Genomic DNA, 15529 nt, shown 5'->3' with positions numbered 1-15529 from the left:
ACTAATAAAATACTAATCACATATCAGAAAAATTATTAAAAAATTACCTGGAATGTCTATCGAGCTATTTATCGTAGCTTAGTTATAAAGAAAGACTATGCAGAAAGAATTGCCTTTAATAGCCTTTAAAGAAATAAATCACCATTAATGAAATGAATGAAAAACTTTTTATATCCAAGTTGGTTAGCAAAACTTTCGGAATGTCCTACTTGGTGCCTACCATACGTACAATATCTTATCTATACTAATATTATAAAGCGGAAGAGTTTGTTAGTTAGTTTGTTTGTTTGAACGCGCTAATCTCAGGAACTACTGGTCCGATTTGAAAAATTCTTTCAGTGTTAGATAGCCTATTTATCGAGGAAGGCTATAGGCTATATTTCATCACGCTAAAACTAATGTGAGCGAAAAAATAGAGAAAAGTGTGGAAAAAACGAGAGAAAATATTTGAAATGGCTTATTTGAACGCGCTAATCTCAGGAACTACTGGTCGAATTTGAAAAGTTCTTTCAGTGTTAAATAGCCCATTTATCGAGAAAGGTTATAGGTTATATTTTACTGCGCTAAGACTAATAGGAGAGAAGAAATAGGTAAAAGTGTGGGAAAAAACGGGAGACAATATTTGAAATGGCTTATTTGAACGCGCTAATCTCAGGAACTACTGGTCGGATTTGAAAAGTTCTTTCAGCGTTAAATAGCCCATTTATCGAGAAAGGATATAGGTTATATTTTATTGCGCTAAGACTAATAGGAGAGAAGAAATAGATAAAAATGTGGGAAAAAACGGGAGAAATTATTTGAAATGGCTTATTTGAACGCGCTAATCTCAGGAACTACTGGTCGGATTTGAAAAATTATTTCAGTGTCAGATAGCCCATTTATCGAGAAAGGCTATAGGTTACATTTTATCATGCTAAGACTAATGAGAGCGAAGAAATAGAGAAAAATGTGGAAAAAATTGGGAAAATTATTTGAAAGGGCTTATCTCACGAACTACTGGAGCAATTTTTCTGATATTTGGCACAGGTAAGAATTAGACCACGTGAAGGATCATAGGCTATTTTTGTGGACTAATTTGTCTGTGAAATATTTAATTTAAGCGGGCGAAGCTGCGCGGAACGTTATATTTCGCGTGGTCACGATATCACGCGTAAACGGCTGGACCCATTTTGCTGAAATTCGGTATAAAGATACTTTGAGTCCCGAAAAAGAACATAGGATACATTTTGTCCCGGAAAAATTACTGTTTACTGCACAATATACGAATTTTGATGGAATTTAGTATGGCAATACTTTCAGTCTCAGGAAAGGACAAGGGATACTTTTTATTCCGGAATATATACGGTTCCCGCACAATAAACTTTTCTGATTTGCGCGTAAACGACTCAATCGATGTACGGGAACAACTATAAAGTCCACGCGGACGAAGTCGCGGGCAACAGCTAGTACTTATATAAAATTCTCGTGTCACAATGTTAGTACTCCTCCGAAACGGCTTTACTGATTTTTACCTAATTTTATATGCATATTCAGTGGGTCTGAGAATCGGCTAATGGTTACTTTTTATATTGATAAGTGTATTTGTTGAATGAATAGGTAATAGTAAATTATTACAACTTTGTTTGTACGACAGGATAGCGATGGACGTTGTCATTGTGACATACTTATTTAGTCACTTCAATAAAATAATACGGGCGAAATACTATATACGGCGAAGAAACGTTTGCGGGGACAGCTAGTATAGTATAATTATATTTTAACCACAATCAATTTTACTCACCAATAATACCATACACATGTTCGGGTATATTAAACGCTGCAGGGCCCTGGTCTACGCCGTTCACGTAAAAATGCAGGATTCCCATGTCCCTCCGCATCACTCCTACTGTATCACCCTCCTGTATTAACACGATAGCTATGCAGTACTACTTTAGTCTAATACGTTCACGTTAAAAGTAAGTAATTATTTATCAATTTTCCAATTTCTAATGTCTTCTTAATATATCTAAGTGCGGTCATAAGTCTTCTAGAAGTAAACAGAACTTACCACAAGTCTGCTGAGGTTTCTGACGTACTGTGGTATTATGACGGCACCGTCGCATATGACATCCTCGCCCGTCATTGCCCAGGTACCCGATCTATAACACGACAAATTAATAAGTATTTATAATACCACGACAAATAAATGTGCCACGAATTCCTAAAGTCGATCGCTTCAATAGAGATATCACGCTAATGTAAGCGTCCGCCTAATTCAGGCAATATAGTATAACGATGGTTTTATTATATTGTAGTATAATAACGGTCAGCTACTAATGAAACGTGACGCGTGGACTCCGCGAGCTATGCATTTCAATATTATATATGGAATCGACAGACCTTCATGGGTGAGACGTCCACAAGTTACATTACAGTCTGTCGAAATGTAGACCATTTAGTAATGCATCTGACGGCACTTTGCAGTGGGAATTGACTGTAATGCTCGATTCACACGGGTGACTAACGGGTCGATTTTAGTCACCCGGCAAGCCCCCAGTCGAATCGCATGTTCAAGTCGAATCGCCACCCCATTTACACGGGTGACTAACGGGTCGATTTTAGACACCCGGCAAGTCATCAGTCAACAGTAGTATTCGCAGCAAGCGATCGCTTGCGACTGAGCGTTTGCACGGTCGATTTTAGTCACCAGCCGCATGCCATTGGCCGCACGACTTTGGGGCTTGCGACTTTGTTTTTGCCATTTACACGGTCGATTTTCGCCGTACGGCGTAAATCGTGCGGCTTTAGTTACCCGTGTAAATCGGCCATAAGTAACACTCACTTGGCGTTGCTCATTTTGAATGGAAACTGTATATCATTAGAGGTATGCTGCGTGACTCCTATTTCAATGCTTCCAGCCCACTTCGGGATGACAAGATCTAAACGCACTTGAAACAGCTCGTTCGTTCGGAGCGTGCGATTCGTCATCACTATACCGTTATTGAAGAACTCGAAAGCACTGAAACAATCAAAATATACTATTAAAACCTGTATTTTTTAAATGGGTTGTCTGAAGCAAAGCTAAGACTATTTCTTATGTAAGATTCTCCCGTGAGAACTTTGTTTTTGTTTTTGAAAAATAATTATTGTTAGAAATACTAACAATAATAATTAATTTTAAGAAGTTACCACTAACCTAACTTTGTATTTACCAACAAAGAGAAAGATTAAACGTATAGCAGGCATATAAACAGCAATGTGAGGACTTTAAACTGAAAGTGTATACAATCGAAATATTATGAAAAAATACTCACTTAGGCCTATGAGCAGTCTTACCATCGTTAATAATAATAACATACGAATCACGCAGCGTATGAAATAAAAGGCTATCCTCGTCTATTCTCGGACGACACCGACCTGAAAAAGTTCAAAAGGCTCAATACAAAAGTATGAAAAATTTTAAAACACTAATCACAAAAGTATGATAGGCGAAAGAGCGCTTTACAGCAATCACGGCACTTGTTGACGGCAGTCGACGTCAGCCGTCAACTGCCGTCGACAGAATACACTTCTTTGCTTTTCAACTTTATAACTGAACATGATTAACAGCTCAATGTTGTTCGCAACTTATTTCGATAAAAACTATGCTATGAACTAAAATATTTTTATATCCAATTTCATCCAAATCGGTACTTAAACTTAAGAGTGAAGACATTTTTTCCCTTAAACTTAAGATAGACAGACAGACAAGAACACCGCCTTTTATTTTCAGAGTTTGAGCCGCATCGAGCTGCTAAGTAATGACATTTATTGTTATTTAATATAAGGGTCAAATTGCCATGAAACTTACTAGAAGTAGGTACTTCAGGCGCGGTGGGTATGGCTGGAACGTTGCTCGCGTTACATTCCGTTTCCTCGCTAGAATCGACTATGGATACCTGCAATATATTAAAATTGTGTATCAATTGAATTAGGTAAAACATTAAAAGTTCTTCTCTAAAATTTTAATGAAAACCAGCTTTTCGCGAAAAATTTACTATAACACAAACGAATTAAAAAATAACACGAAGTTCTCAGTTTCACACAACGAATCTATACATCTAATCTCTATCTACGTCCTTATTCTGTGTAAACAAAGTTCTATCCTTAAATTTTTATTCTGTCCACAGAATATAAAATATTTTAATTTTGATATAGCGCACGCAGCACCTTAGTAACATTTGTATTAAAATTGCACGTCATAGAACTAGACCTAATAATAGCTAGACCGAAAGGACATAGAATAAGAGCTTCACTTATAATGTATATTATAGAGGCGTCTTACCTTAACAGTCATACCGTACAAGTCCACCACTCCCCAGACCTGTTGCTCCACTCTATCTGTGGCCACCCCCTGGTCTATGCCGTTAATGAAATAGTGGAGTTTGCCAGTGTCCTTGCGCATCATACCGACTGTGTCCCCCTCCTGTTCGTTGATTGTTATTAAATGTGTGAAGGTCAAAATATTATACTATAATACAGAAGGCTCTATACTATGTCACCTAAAGCACACATATCAACTCATAAACGGATCGTAACCGAATCGCGTCGAGCCGTTATGTATTATTTATACATATACTAATCGGAATCGTAACGTAATCGCATCGATTCGGAACGTAATCGTCTAGGCTTACATCTCGTTGTCCCCGCGCTTACAGCCCGTCGTCCACCCTTGCCCCTGTTACGATTAATGCCTGGGTTACACAGTGTGAGTGACATGCGAGCTGGCCTAGTCAGTTACTGAAGTGCAGCTACTTGCACCGAGTGACCGCATGAAACGAGTTACTGTCATGTGCAAGTGGGTCAGTAGCTCGCGTGCGAGTTACTACAACGTTTTTTGATTTCACTCGCCACTCGCCTTCCCCCATTACAGCGCCATGTCACTGGGACATTACCTATCAACTGCGATGTCAGCAGCGTGCATGATGTGACCCAGGGAGGCGAGTCGAGCCCTATACACCGGCACAATAGCTGCCTACTGTCACTTCAGCCGCTCGTACTGTGTAACCTATCCTTAACGTTAGGATTCAAAAGTCACTCAGTCATAGTCGGCATGCAGTAAGCGCCGTGTCACCTAGCCGTTATAGCCGAGTTGACGATAGGTGATAATGATCCCTTTCCGAGTTGACATGTGAGGTGTGACCTTTATTGCTCGAGACCTACAAGTCCTATCAATGCCATATTCTAATATTCATTTTGCATGTGATCTTTGTTATCTGCATGTTAGTATTGACCCTCTTACCCTCAGCTCATCCAGATTAAAGTTGCCATACTCCATGCACGTCCCGTGACCGTTCAGCAGCACCTTGCAACCTGACATCATGATGGTACCGGAGTCCATGTTGGTCATGGTCGACGGGAACCTGATGGTAGCCGGGTTGTGGGTGGTTACACCAACCTGTAAAAATATTTTGGTGTGAGTTAGTAGAATAATAGAATTTTTTAGAATAAAAATTAGTAGAATAAAGGGCGGGGGGGGAAATTACCCAGGTTCTGGTGCCAGGGGAGGGCAAATCACCCAGGTTCTGGGCCAGGGGGCGGCAAATCAGATTTTTCATAAGCTAGGTGTTTATAAAGAATAAAAAATGTATAATTTTTAGTTGTAAAAATATTGTGTGAAAACAAACAAATGGCAAAAATTCGTTCCTAATTTTTAATTTTAATAGATAAAATACTAGATAATATACTTAGTAGGAACGTCAACATAATCCAGGGGGGGGCAGCTGCCCCCCCTTGCCCCCCCTCAGTACTCCCATGACAGCGGGGCTAAAATGGTCACATTTAGCAATTCCTCTCAATCAATTCAGCAAATGAATTGTCAAAACTGTCAAACTGACAAATATCAAATTAGTACGAATTACTAAACATGAATTGCAAGCAGACTTTAATTTTGCGATTTAAAAAAAATGAATCATAGTATGATTCATAACATGATTCTCCAAAGCGACCATTTTAGCCCCGCAGATCAAAATTGACCAATGGAATCCAATAAACCGATAGAGATACAAATAGCATGCATATTTAAAAAAACTTTTTAAACTCTTTTGTCACAGTATTTCAGTCCGATCCGAACGAAGTGCCGCTCGGATTGTTGACTGCCCATGATAGTGGATCCCGTGGAGTTCAAGCATGCTGGACCCCTTGGAATTGCGCCGAGATGTGGCTTCGCTCTGAATCCTCTATCGGTTGTGTCACAGGGGGCTCCGAGGAATAATTGTTCGGAAGCATACCTCCTGCAAGTTTTCGCCGTCGTTCCACGCGAAAAATATACCATCCTCATCACCTAGGTAAGTGACAGTCTTCTACCATGCGTTTTTCGCGTAACTTTGTGCCACGCACAGTAAAACTCTAGAACGAACTGTCGTCAGTAGTATATCCGGACCAATACGACCTGCAAACCTTTAAGAAAAGAGCGTATTCCTTCTTAAAAGGCCGGCAAAGCACCTGCAACGCTTCTAATGTTGCAAGTGTCCATGAGCGACGGTAGTTGTTCCATCAGGTGACCCGTTTGCTCGTTTGCCCCCTAATTTTATAAGAAGCATACTATACTAACCTCAATACTGCCACTCCACTTGTCGACTAGTCTGTCTATGCGTATCTCAAACAGCTCGTTGTCATACAGCGGTCGGTGCGTCATAACGACGCCGTTGTTGTAGTCGTCCAACGGACGAGCTCGCTCCGCTGACCTGAAATACATTTGGCTATCAAAAGAGCAGTGAGATCGCCTGATAGTAGTAGCCCGGTAAAGCACCTGCAACTCTTATGATGTTGCCAGAGTCCATGAGCGACGGCAGTTGCTTTTTATCTGGTGACTCGTTTCCTCCCTAATTTTATAAAAAAAAAGTCATCCGGAGTCAAACGTTTCCGAAAAAGAAGGGATAATTTTTTATGGTGGGTCTGTGCGATGTGGCCGCTGGAGGAGCGTCTGGGAACCCACATACACTGCAGGGGATGCTGTAAGTTTTCCCCATGAAAAAAGACCTCCAGATCATTTGTCATATTATTATTTCTACTAATTTTAAGATATTTCATATTTCCAACTTTTTTGTAAAAAACAAAATATGTTATACTTACTTGTTATTCTGCGACAGTTTGACGAGAATACCGCATCTTGGATGGAAGCGCAGACGATCGTGGACAACTGGATCGTGGACAAATTAAAAATTACAAACAATCTAACACGTAACTAATGTAAAATAACATCGATATTGGCCCTTAGGTACTGATTTTTATTGTTTCTCTACGAATATGAAAATCTATGAATGAATATTGAATGCATTTAAAAAATTATCAATGGCTCACTTTTCGTGTAATAAAATGGTGCTACTAAAGGTTCACGACTCACGACGGTGAATATCAACCTGTGACTACTTTCAGATAGATTCTATCCTCTCTTTATGCTATAAGTCCCAACTGTATTGTTAGAGTTAAGTTTAAATTGATTGGTGCTTAGAATCTAAGAAATACTTAATTCAAACTTACAGCGTATATACACATATTATACTTAATATTATTGATGCGAAAGTGTGTCTGAGTCTGTTAGCTCTTCATGCCTAAACCGATTTTGCTGAAATTTGGTATGGGGGTACTTTGAGTCCCAGTAAAGGACATAGCATACTTTTTATCCCGGAATAATGTACGATTCCCGTGTGATAAACGAATTTTATCGCAACGTAGTTACGGGCGTCATCTAGATTCTAGTAGAGCAGCAGTCGTCAGCAGTTGGTGTGCCTCGGAAAAGGTCATCGTACTTTGTTCTGGTGCTAACTGCTAAGTGCCAAAAAAGGGACATCTCAGGACGATCGACGTAGGTGTGGGAGCTCAGAGTAAGCCTATACACATTGATTAGTTTGTGGTGTACCTTCAAATATTTGTATTTTCCTATGTATTTTGAACATTAAAAATTGCGAAATACATTGTAAATTGTAATAGACTGGATAACTCACCCATAGCACAGGCGCCGTCGCTCGGCATAGGCACGTAGACGTCGTTGTGCTTGGCGGAGGTATGTGGCTGCGGCGCCTCCATCTCGCTGGAGGTTAGCGTATCATCGTTGTTGGGGTCCTCCTCGATCTGGGAGAGAGATGAGATGAGAAGAGAGTACTCGAGTTAGCAGTGAGAGGTACTCGAGTGACAAGCGAGTAGTGGAGTGAGACGCGAAAAGTACTCGAGCGAGAAAAAAGATGTTCAAAAGAAATCTCGGCTGAAGCCCGATGCTTATAATATGTATATTAGGTGTAACTAAACTTAATATCATATTTTAGTTTTGTTACAGCCTGTATAAAAATTTCGTTAACTGTCACAGTAGCAGCGCTGAAAGAGCGACTTTTTTTACTTTTGTTTGAGCAAGCGCATGCGCTTATATGAGCAAGCGCCCCAGCGTCATGACGCTGGGGCGCTTGCTCATACAAATAGCAAAAAAATACTCTTTCAGCGCTGCTACTTTCACAGTGACCTCTACGTCTCTACATAAGGGGCAAGTACACACCTTAAAGTAATATCACTTAGTTTTGTTACACCCTGTATAAACGATTGCCGTTTCTATAACGATACATTATAACGCGCGTCATTTGCATACCGACATCGCGAGTCAAATACAACAGCTGATATAATAATCTCGACCTATCGTTTTTCGCGACAAGCAAAACGATACTTTTGTTATGTACCTATCTGCTCAAGTAAGCGTTAAGCAAGTAAGTTTAAGTAGCTTTAGCCCCAATTTCACCAACGTCTGTTAGTGTTAACAGCTTGTTAAAATATCATGTCTTCTCTTTCATTCATAAGAAAAACGAAAGAGGTAACGTGATACTAATTCGAGCATTAACTTTAACAGTCGTTGGTGAAATTGGGGCTTAGAGTTGCATATTTTTTAATAGAATTTAACTAGAGTAACTGCCGCACTCAGAGACATTGAATGTTAATTAAACTTTAATTTAATTAAGAGTTTGACAAATAATGAATGGGGGCTTATGTCAAAATCTTCATTTAATTGCAATTAAGTAATTCAAGTAATTCATATTGGTCTCTGAGTGCGGGGGAGTTAAGAGTTAAGACAGATTAATCTTCAAAAGTTACATAATTTGAACCACAAGCCTTCATTGCACTAAAGTGGTGTTAAATTATTTCGATAAAACCCTGTGGGAAATATTAATTTCTTTAATTACAAATCATATAAATAGTACATTACGCACGTTGGCTGAGGCGACGCCGAGGTCAACAAACATGGGATTTGAGGCCTTCTTATTTCCTGCCCACGGTGCGTATACTATTTTTCTCATCGACGGAGGCAGAAAACGGCAACATCGGTAAGCGCAGCGGGACGAAAGTTGACGTTTTCCGCCCGAAGGTGAGAAAAAGCCATTTTACATGAACCATCAATGAGGGTTGTTGAAAGTCATCTGTAACGATAATATTATGTCTATTTGACACAATAGACCGACGGCTACATCGCGGCACCTGGTGGCAAATAGAATTTCAACAACCCTCATTTTAATACCTCAGTTAAAACCATAATGACTCACTTGATCCAAGCTGTTCTCCATGATGGTCCTCATGGTGTTGGAGTTTGTGATGGAGACCTGGACGCATTGACCGTACAGGTCTATGACCGCGAACAGCCGCGGCGGGATCTGCTTAGCGGCTATACCCAGACAACGCCCGTTCACGTAGAATAGGAGCTCCGCCTAGGAACAAAAGACGTTCTATATTAATAGGGAATATTACGCAAACTTAAAGTCGCTACTAGCACACACAGTCATTAGGCCGCGTTTCCACTGACGCGGAGCTGGGCGGAGAGGAGCGGTGAAGAGCAGTGAAAAGGTGTCAGTTTTTCCACTGAAGCCGAGCGGAGTGGAGTGGAATGGAGCGGAGCGGAGCATACTTTTGGAATTGATTGAATGATTAACTGAGGCACTGCGCGCGAGTCACGCACCGCCCCGCTCCGCACCGCTGTCCTCCGCTCTGCACCCCAATGCTCGTTGTCCTCCGCACCGCATCGCCTCGCTGTATTTTTATTATGAATCTCAGCTCAGCTCAGCTCTGCTCCACCCCGTTCGTGCTGTTTCCATTGAGGCGGAGTGGGGATTTCAAGCATAGTAATTGTCTCCTGTCCGCCCAGCTCCACGTCAGTGGAAACGCGGCCATCCGACATGTTGCACACGTCATATCAGAATATTGACAGAAATGCTGTCATACGTCGGACAAAACTTTAATTTACTGTTCTAAGTGAACGGAATTAAAAGTTTACAATAAAATCATATTATAATATTATCTCAATTCCGCCATATGCGTTTGCTCTTTTACAAATGGATATGAACAATCATGCAAAACACCATCTACACTGTTTCCGACAGAAGTTATAACTTGTTTTATAGGTATTTATAAAGCGAATGAAATATGTTTCTTACTAAAGTTTGCAACAAATGTCTAGGATCCAAATTCCAGCCTACTTATTATGTTTTTGCATACAAAGTACCCCTTATATCTATAGACGACTGAATTTAGTACTTAACCTTTTACTACGCCAACTTCAACTTCTAAATGACCTTAAAGAAGTAGGACAGACGCTAATGTCGCGTAAACCCATTTCGGATTGGCAACTTTATGAATAGTCATTGTGCCGAAATTCATTCTATATTATGCTACGTTACAGACTGGTTTTATATTATTAGAAATCTTCCCAGCCGTGGGAAATTTGGATCTACAGCTCTGGGCTATTTCTATAGAACTGGAAATCGAAGCCTCGTACATCGAGTTAAAAAGGTCATACATCGTGTCCTTAATACTCATAATATCCTCCTTTTATGAAGACCTCTGATTACCTGAAGATTACCTTAGATCTTTGCCTTAGATAGTTATAAACAAGCAAGACATACTATACACCGCAACGAACCGTGCATCTTTGGCACGAAAACTGAAATACAAAACTGAGGTTATATCCCATTGCAGGACTCAAAGTATAACCATGCAAAAATTCTGAATAATAAAATATAACAGACTGACAGTCAGATACACTTTCGCATTAATAATATTAGAATTATTAAGTACAACTAGGTAATGATAGCATATATAATGTATATTGTATACCATTATACATGCTATCATTATCTAGATTCTAGTATACCAATATATATAAGTTTATTCTAACTCAGCAGTCAGCAATATGGATTTCGCTATAATCAACATGTGGTGTACACTGAGTGCAGAAACAACATTTCCCTAGCAGCTAATTAACTTAACTGCATCCTACTAACGTGATATTAAATTAGTATCGGCACACAATCCTGCATTAACATAATGTTAATGCACGATAATGGACTTTGCGGACGAAAATAGAATAGAAAATACGAGTAATAAATATAGTTCGAGTAAACTAAAAACCGAAAGGGAAAAGAGAGTTAAGTATATTCAAACATACATTCAGTAAAGCTTATAAAAACACGTTAAAAACATTGTATGCCTTTTAATTTGGCAAGTATGGAAATTTTATTTTTGAAAGCGAATATTTTTATAAATTAATTACATTCATAATAAAAAAGCAAAAGATTTATATGAGTGTGAAAGGATTTTGATCATAATATTTGGCATGGAATGGGCTGTGGATTAGCACAGCCTTTATTTATCGCATTAATCCTTCGATCGCGGATTCTTGGAAATCTATTGTTATTATATTGTTGTCGCGGTCACCGCCGTCCTTATGGGGCTTTGTAGAATAAAGGGCATTGTGCCTGTGGGATCAACGACATAATTCGTATAAAGAATGCATGACTAGAATAAGAACTAGTCTATATATATAAAAATCAATTGCTGTTCGTTAGTCTCGCTAAAACTCGAGAACGGCTGAACGGATTTATCTTATCTTGGTCTTGAATTATTCGTGGAGGTCTAGGGAAGGTTTAAAAGGTGAGAAAAATTCGAATAATTGCCGGGAAAATCCTCAAAACAGCATTTTTCTATTTCCCATACAAACGTTTTCTAAATAAAATGGAGAGTCAATTTGTAATTTATTACCGCTGCATAAAGTTCAAATTCGCGTGCGCGTTGGAGGACCTAATATCGCGTTCTGAAACTCAACAAAAGTGAAAGTGAATCGCGAACGCGACAAAATTGCATAGTCTCAAAATACATAGTACATAAATAAACACAATTTTAGCTAACTTCAGTTGTTACTCTGTCCGATTATTTTTTTATTTTAGCTAACTTAAGTTGTTACTCTGTCCGATTATTTTTTTAATAAGACTATATAGAAATCGAAAGATAAATCTATATATATAAAAATCAATTGCTGTTCGTTAGTCTCGCTAAAACTCGAGAACGGCTGAACGGATTTATCTTATCTTGGCCAATTTTGATGAAATTTTTTGTGTGTGTTCGTGGAGATTCGAGAATGGTTTAGATTTACAGTTTGGTCTACTGGAAAATGTTTTTTCAATTAATTTCTTATTTATAAGGAGTTGTTGATTTTGGAATGTTTTACATTAGATCCGGCGGACGGCGCTATCATCGCATTCAATATTATTCTATTTCAATTTTAGTTTGTCCTGACAGATGGTGCTACGATTAATTTGAAAAAAATTTTGTTATTCAATTCATGCGCTGATTAAAATATTAAATAAATAACACATAGGCTACAATTTTAACCGACTTTCAAAATGGGGGAGGTGTTATGTTCGTTTTCTTATATTCAACGATTACTCCGCCGTTGGTTAACCGATTTTCAAAATTTTTCTTTTGGTATATAGGGTATCATCCCAATTTGGTATTATATTCAGAAAAGTGATGATCTGATGAAGGATCCATAAGTAATCGAGGGAACTCCTCAAAATTTATAGGGAAACATATGGTGACTTCGGTTTCGTGAGAAGTATTCTAAGCATATGCTACCAACAAGTAAGATTTTGCACCGAGATATACCTGGTATACTGTGGTTCGGAAGGTGCTGAGAGAATTCCTGATTCTTTATAGATACAAGTTTGGGAGTTTCGGCGTTGTTTTAAGAACAGAAAGCATATGCTACTATGCAAATTACATTCTTCATCATCATCATCATCATCATCACTACCATATCATAGTCTTTTAGATCGAGACTCGAGTTTGTCAAGCGATAATTAAAAAAAATCTATATCTACCTAATATTATAAACCTGAAGAGTATGTTTGCTTGAACGCGTCAATCTCAGAAACTACAGGTCCGATTTAAAAACTTATCTCAGTGTTAGATAGATCATTTATCGAGTAAGACTCATCATTTATCGAGAAGGTTATATTATATTATTACTCTAAGACTAATACGACAGAAGAAACTCAGGAAAATGTGGGAAAAACGGGGGCAATATTTTTTATGGGAAAATGTACCTACGGATTCTGTAAAATTTCTAATTTACGCGGGCGAAGCCGCGCGGGACATCTAGTCATGCATAAAAATACATGTACATTGTACAATAATATAACAATAACACCACAAACTACAAAACCTTTTCATATTATTGTGAGATTATGTTTGTATTTTTGTGTAGTATAAAACAAAGTCGCTTTTTCTGTCCTCATGTTCCTTTGTTCCCTATAATCTTTAAAACTACGCTACGGATTTTGATGCGCATTTCTTTCATAGATAGAGTGAATAAAGGGGAAGGTTTATTCAAAGTATAATACCAATAATTAAATAGTGGAGAAATACTGTTAATTTGAGGTTTCTAATCTGATGTCGTAAATAATTACATTTTTCCGATTACATTGCAAACGCAGGCTGAACCTTACGACATTTATCAAAATAATGTAATAAGTATTGTACACAATGAAAAGGTCTACAGAAAACTTCGCGATGGTATATGTCTATCGCTTATAGATATCCCACAGTAACTTATTCAATTAAATACTTAAAAGTTTAAATACATTGTTGATTTAATATAAATCCTATATACTTATGGCACTTTACAGCATATGATTTAAAAGAATATTTTCGAAGGTAATACAGATTTAAAAGTTGCGGTAATCGATTTTAATATTTTTTTTCAGTGAGTGACATATATTTTATACCCGTATAAAATATAATATAGGCTAAAATATATTTTATACCCGTGCGAAGCCGGGGCGGCTCGCTAGTAATATTTATAGTGGTGTTGTCGTCAAATTAATGTCGCTAATTAGGATCAATTTCAGAAGTGTGCTATCCTGCTTAACAATCTACCGTATTTGCACCACTGCGTTACAACTGTATTTGCAAACTTTAAGGTTGGGTTGCAACAGAGACGTGGTTAAAGTTAAAGTTATGGTTATAGTTAAGGCAAATTTAACTTTAACCTTAACTTTGACCACAGAATTTGACAGAAGACGTTGCTGGTCCGACAAGACTTTATAAGAACGTGGGCGGGGGCGCTGGTATTTAACTATAACCTTAACTTTAACCACGCCTCTGGTGCAACCCACACTAAGTAATAATATAAACTCTAAACTGACCCCAAGTAAAAAGGAATTATCATCATAACATTAATACGCGAACGAAAAACTTTGTAACCCTTTTTACGAAAAATGGGGAAACGTAGGTGCATGAAATTTTGCACAGTTATAGTTTATATGGTGAAGAAGTGCATCGAGCTAATATTATTTTGAAATTATGCTTTTATCATACATTTTTTAACAAATAAAACGTTACACACACTACAACACACACACATGAGAAATGACAGATTTTTGAGTGACAAGCCTATACATACGAATTATAACTCTTTTATTTATGGTTGAAGTCTGTTGACAACAAGTTGACAAATTGAAAATGGATTATATTTTTTTTTTATTGAATCTAAGATACCATTAGACAATGCTTACACTGCCAGTCTGAGATCAGCTAAGTTCCAGAAACAAGAGTTGAAAAAAAATGATAGTCAATATTTTTTACAAAATATAGGTAGTAGTCCTAATGTCGTTGAAACTAAGGTCGAATTTCGACCATTGGGCGATCTCTAGTTAAACTAATTACTAATGGTCTAATGACAGACAGACAACTAACTTATAACTGCACCCCTCGTCTTCCGTCAGTGGTTTTTAAATAGTAATATTTATTTATTTATTTATTTATTTATTAACACTTTATGCAAATTTACAAAGGCGGGCTTAATGCCTTGTGGCATTCTCTACCAACCAACCTTAGGGTGATACTGAGAATGTATAATACAGGCGCATTCGTGGTAATGAGACACAAAGGATAATATAGAGTAATATCTATGGGATTTTCGCCCATATCCTTTGTATGTCGCTTTTTATTAGGGTTCCGTACCCAAAAGGTAAAAACGGTACCCTATTACTAAGATTTCAATGTCTGTCTGTCCGTCTGTCGGTTCGTCTGTCTGTCCGTCTGTCTGCCTCCAGGCTGCATCTCAGTAACTGCTATAGCTATAGCAGTTACTTAGTTTACTTAGTTAAATTTCAGAAGTCTAGCTAGACTTCTGAAATTTTCACAGATTGTGTATTTCTGTTGCCGCTATAAAAACAAATACTAAAAACGAAATAAAATAAAT

General features: G+C 38.1%; 1 protein-coding gene across 1 annotated transcript in view; it reads right to left on the bottom strand.

The window, feature by feature from the left end:
- LOC121738986 (neuralized-like protein 4) overlaps positions 1 to 15529 on the bottom strand; it is a 39832-nt gene that overhangs the window by 20779 nt on the left and 3524 nt on the right. The window contains exons 4-14 of the mRNA XM_042131286.1: positions 9540 to 9701; positions 7965 to 8091; positions 7093 to 7159; positions 6572 to 6704; positions 5261 to 5416; positions 4304 to 4444; positions 3830 to 3917; positions 3294 to 3396; positions 2822 to 2998; positions 2048 to 2138; positions 1781 to 1898 (exon numbers count right to left, since the gene is read on the bottom strand). Of these exons, the coding sequence (XP_041987220.1) occupies positions 1781 to 1898; positions 2048 to 2138; positions 2822 to 2998; positions 3294 to 3396; positions 3830 to 3917; positions 4304 to 4444; positions 5261 to 5416; positions 6572 to 6704; positions 7093 to 7159; positions 7965 to 8091; positions 9540 to 9701 (1363 nt within the window). The remainder of the gene's footprint in view (positions 1 to 1780; positions 1899 to 2047; positions 2139 to 2821; positions 2999 to 3293; positions 3397 to 3829; positions 3918 to 4303; positions 4445 to 5260; positions 5417 to 6571; positions 6705 to 7092; positions 7160 to 7964; positions 8092 to 9539; positions 9702 to 15529) is intronic.

This window comes from Aricia agestis, chromosome Z, assembly GCF_905147365.1.
Source record: "Aricia agestis chromosome Z, ilAriAges1.1, whole genome shotgun sequence".
NCBI lineage: Eukaryota > Metazoa > Arthropoda > Insecta > Lepidoptera > Lycaenidae > Aricia > Aricia agestis.
This window is presented reverse-complemented; position numbering and strand designations above follow the sequence as displayed.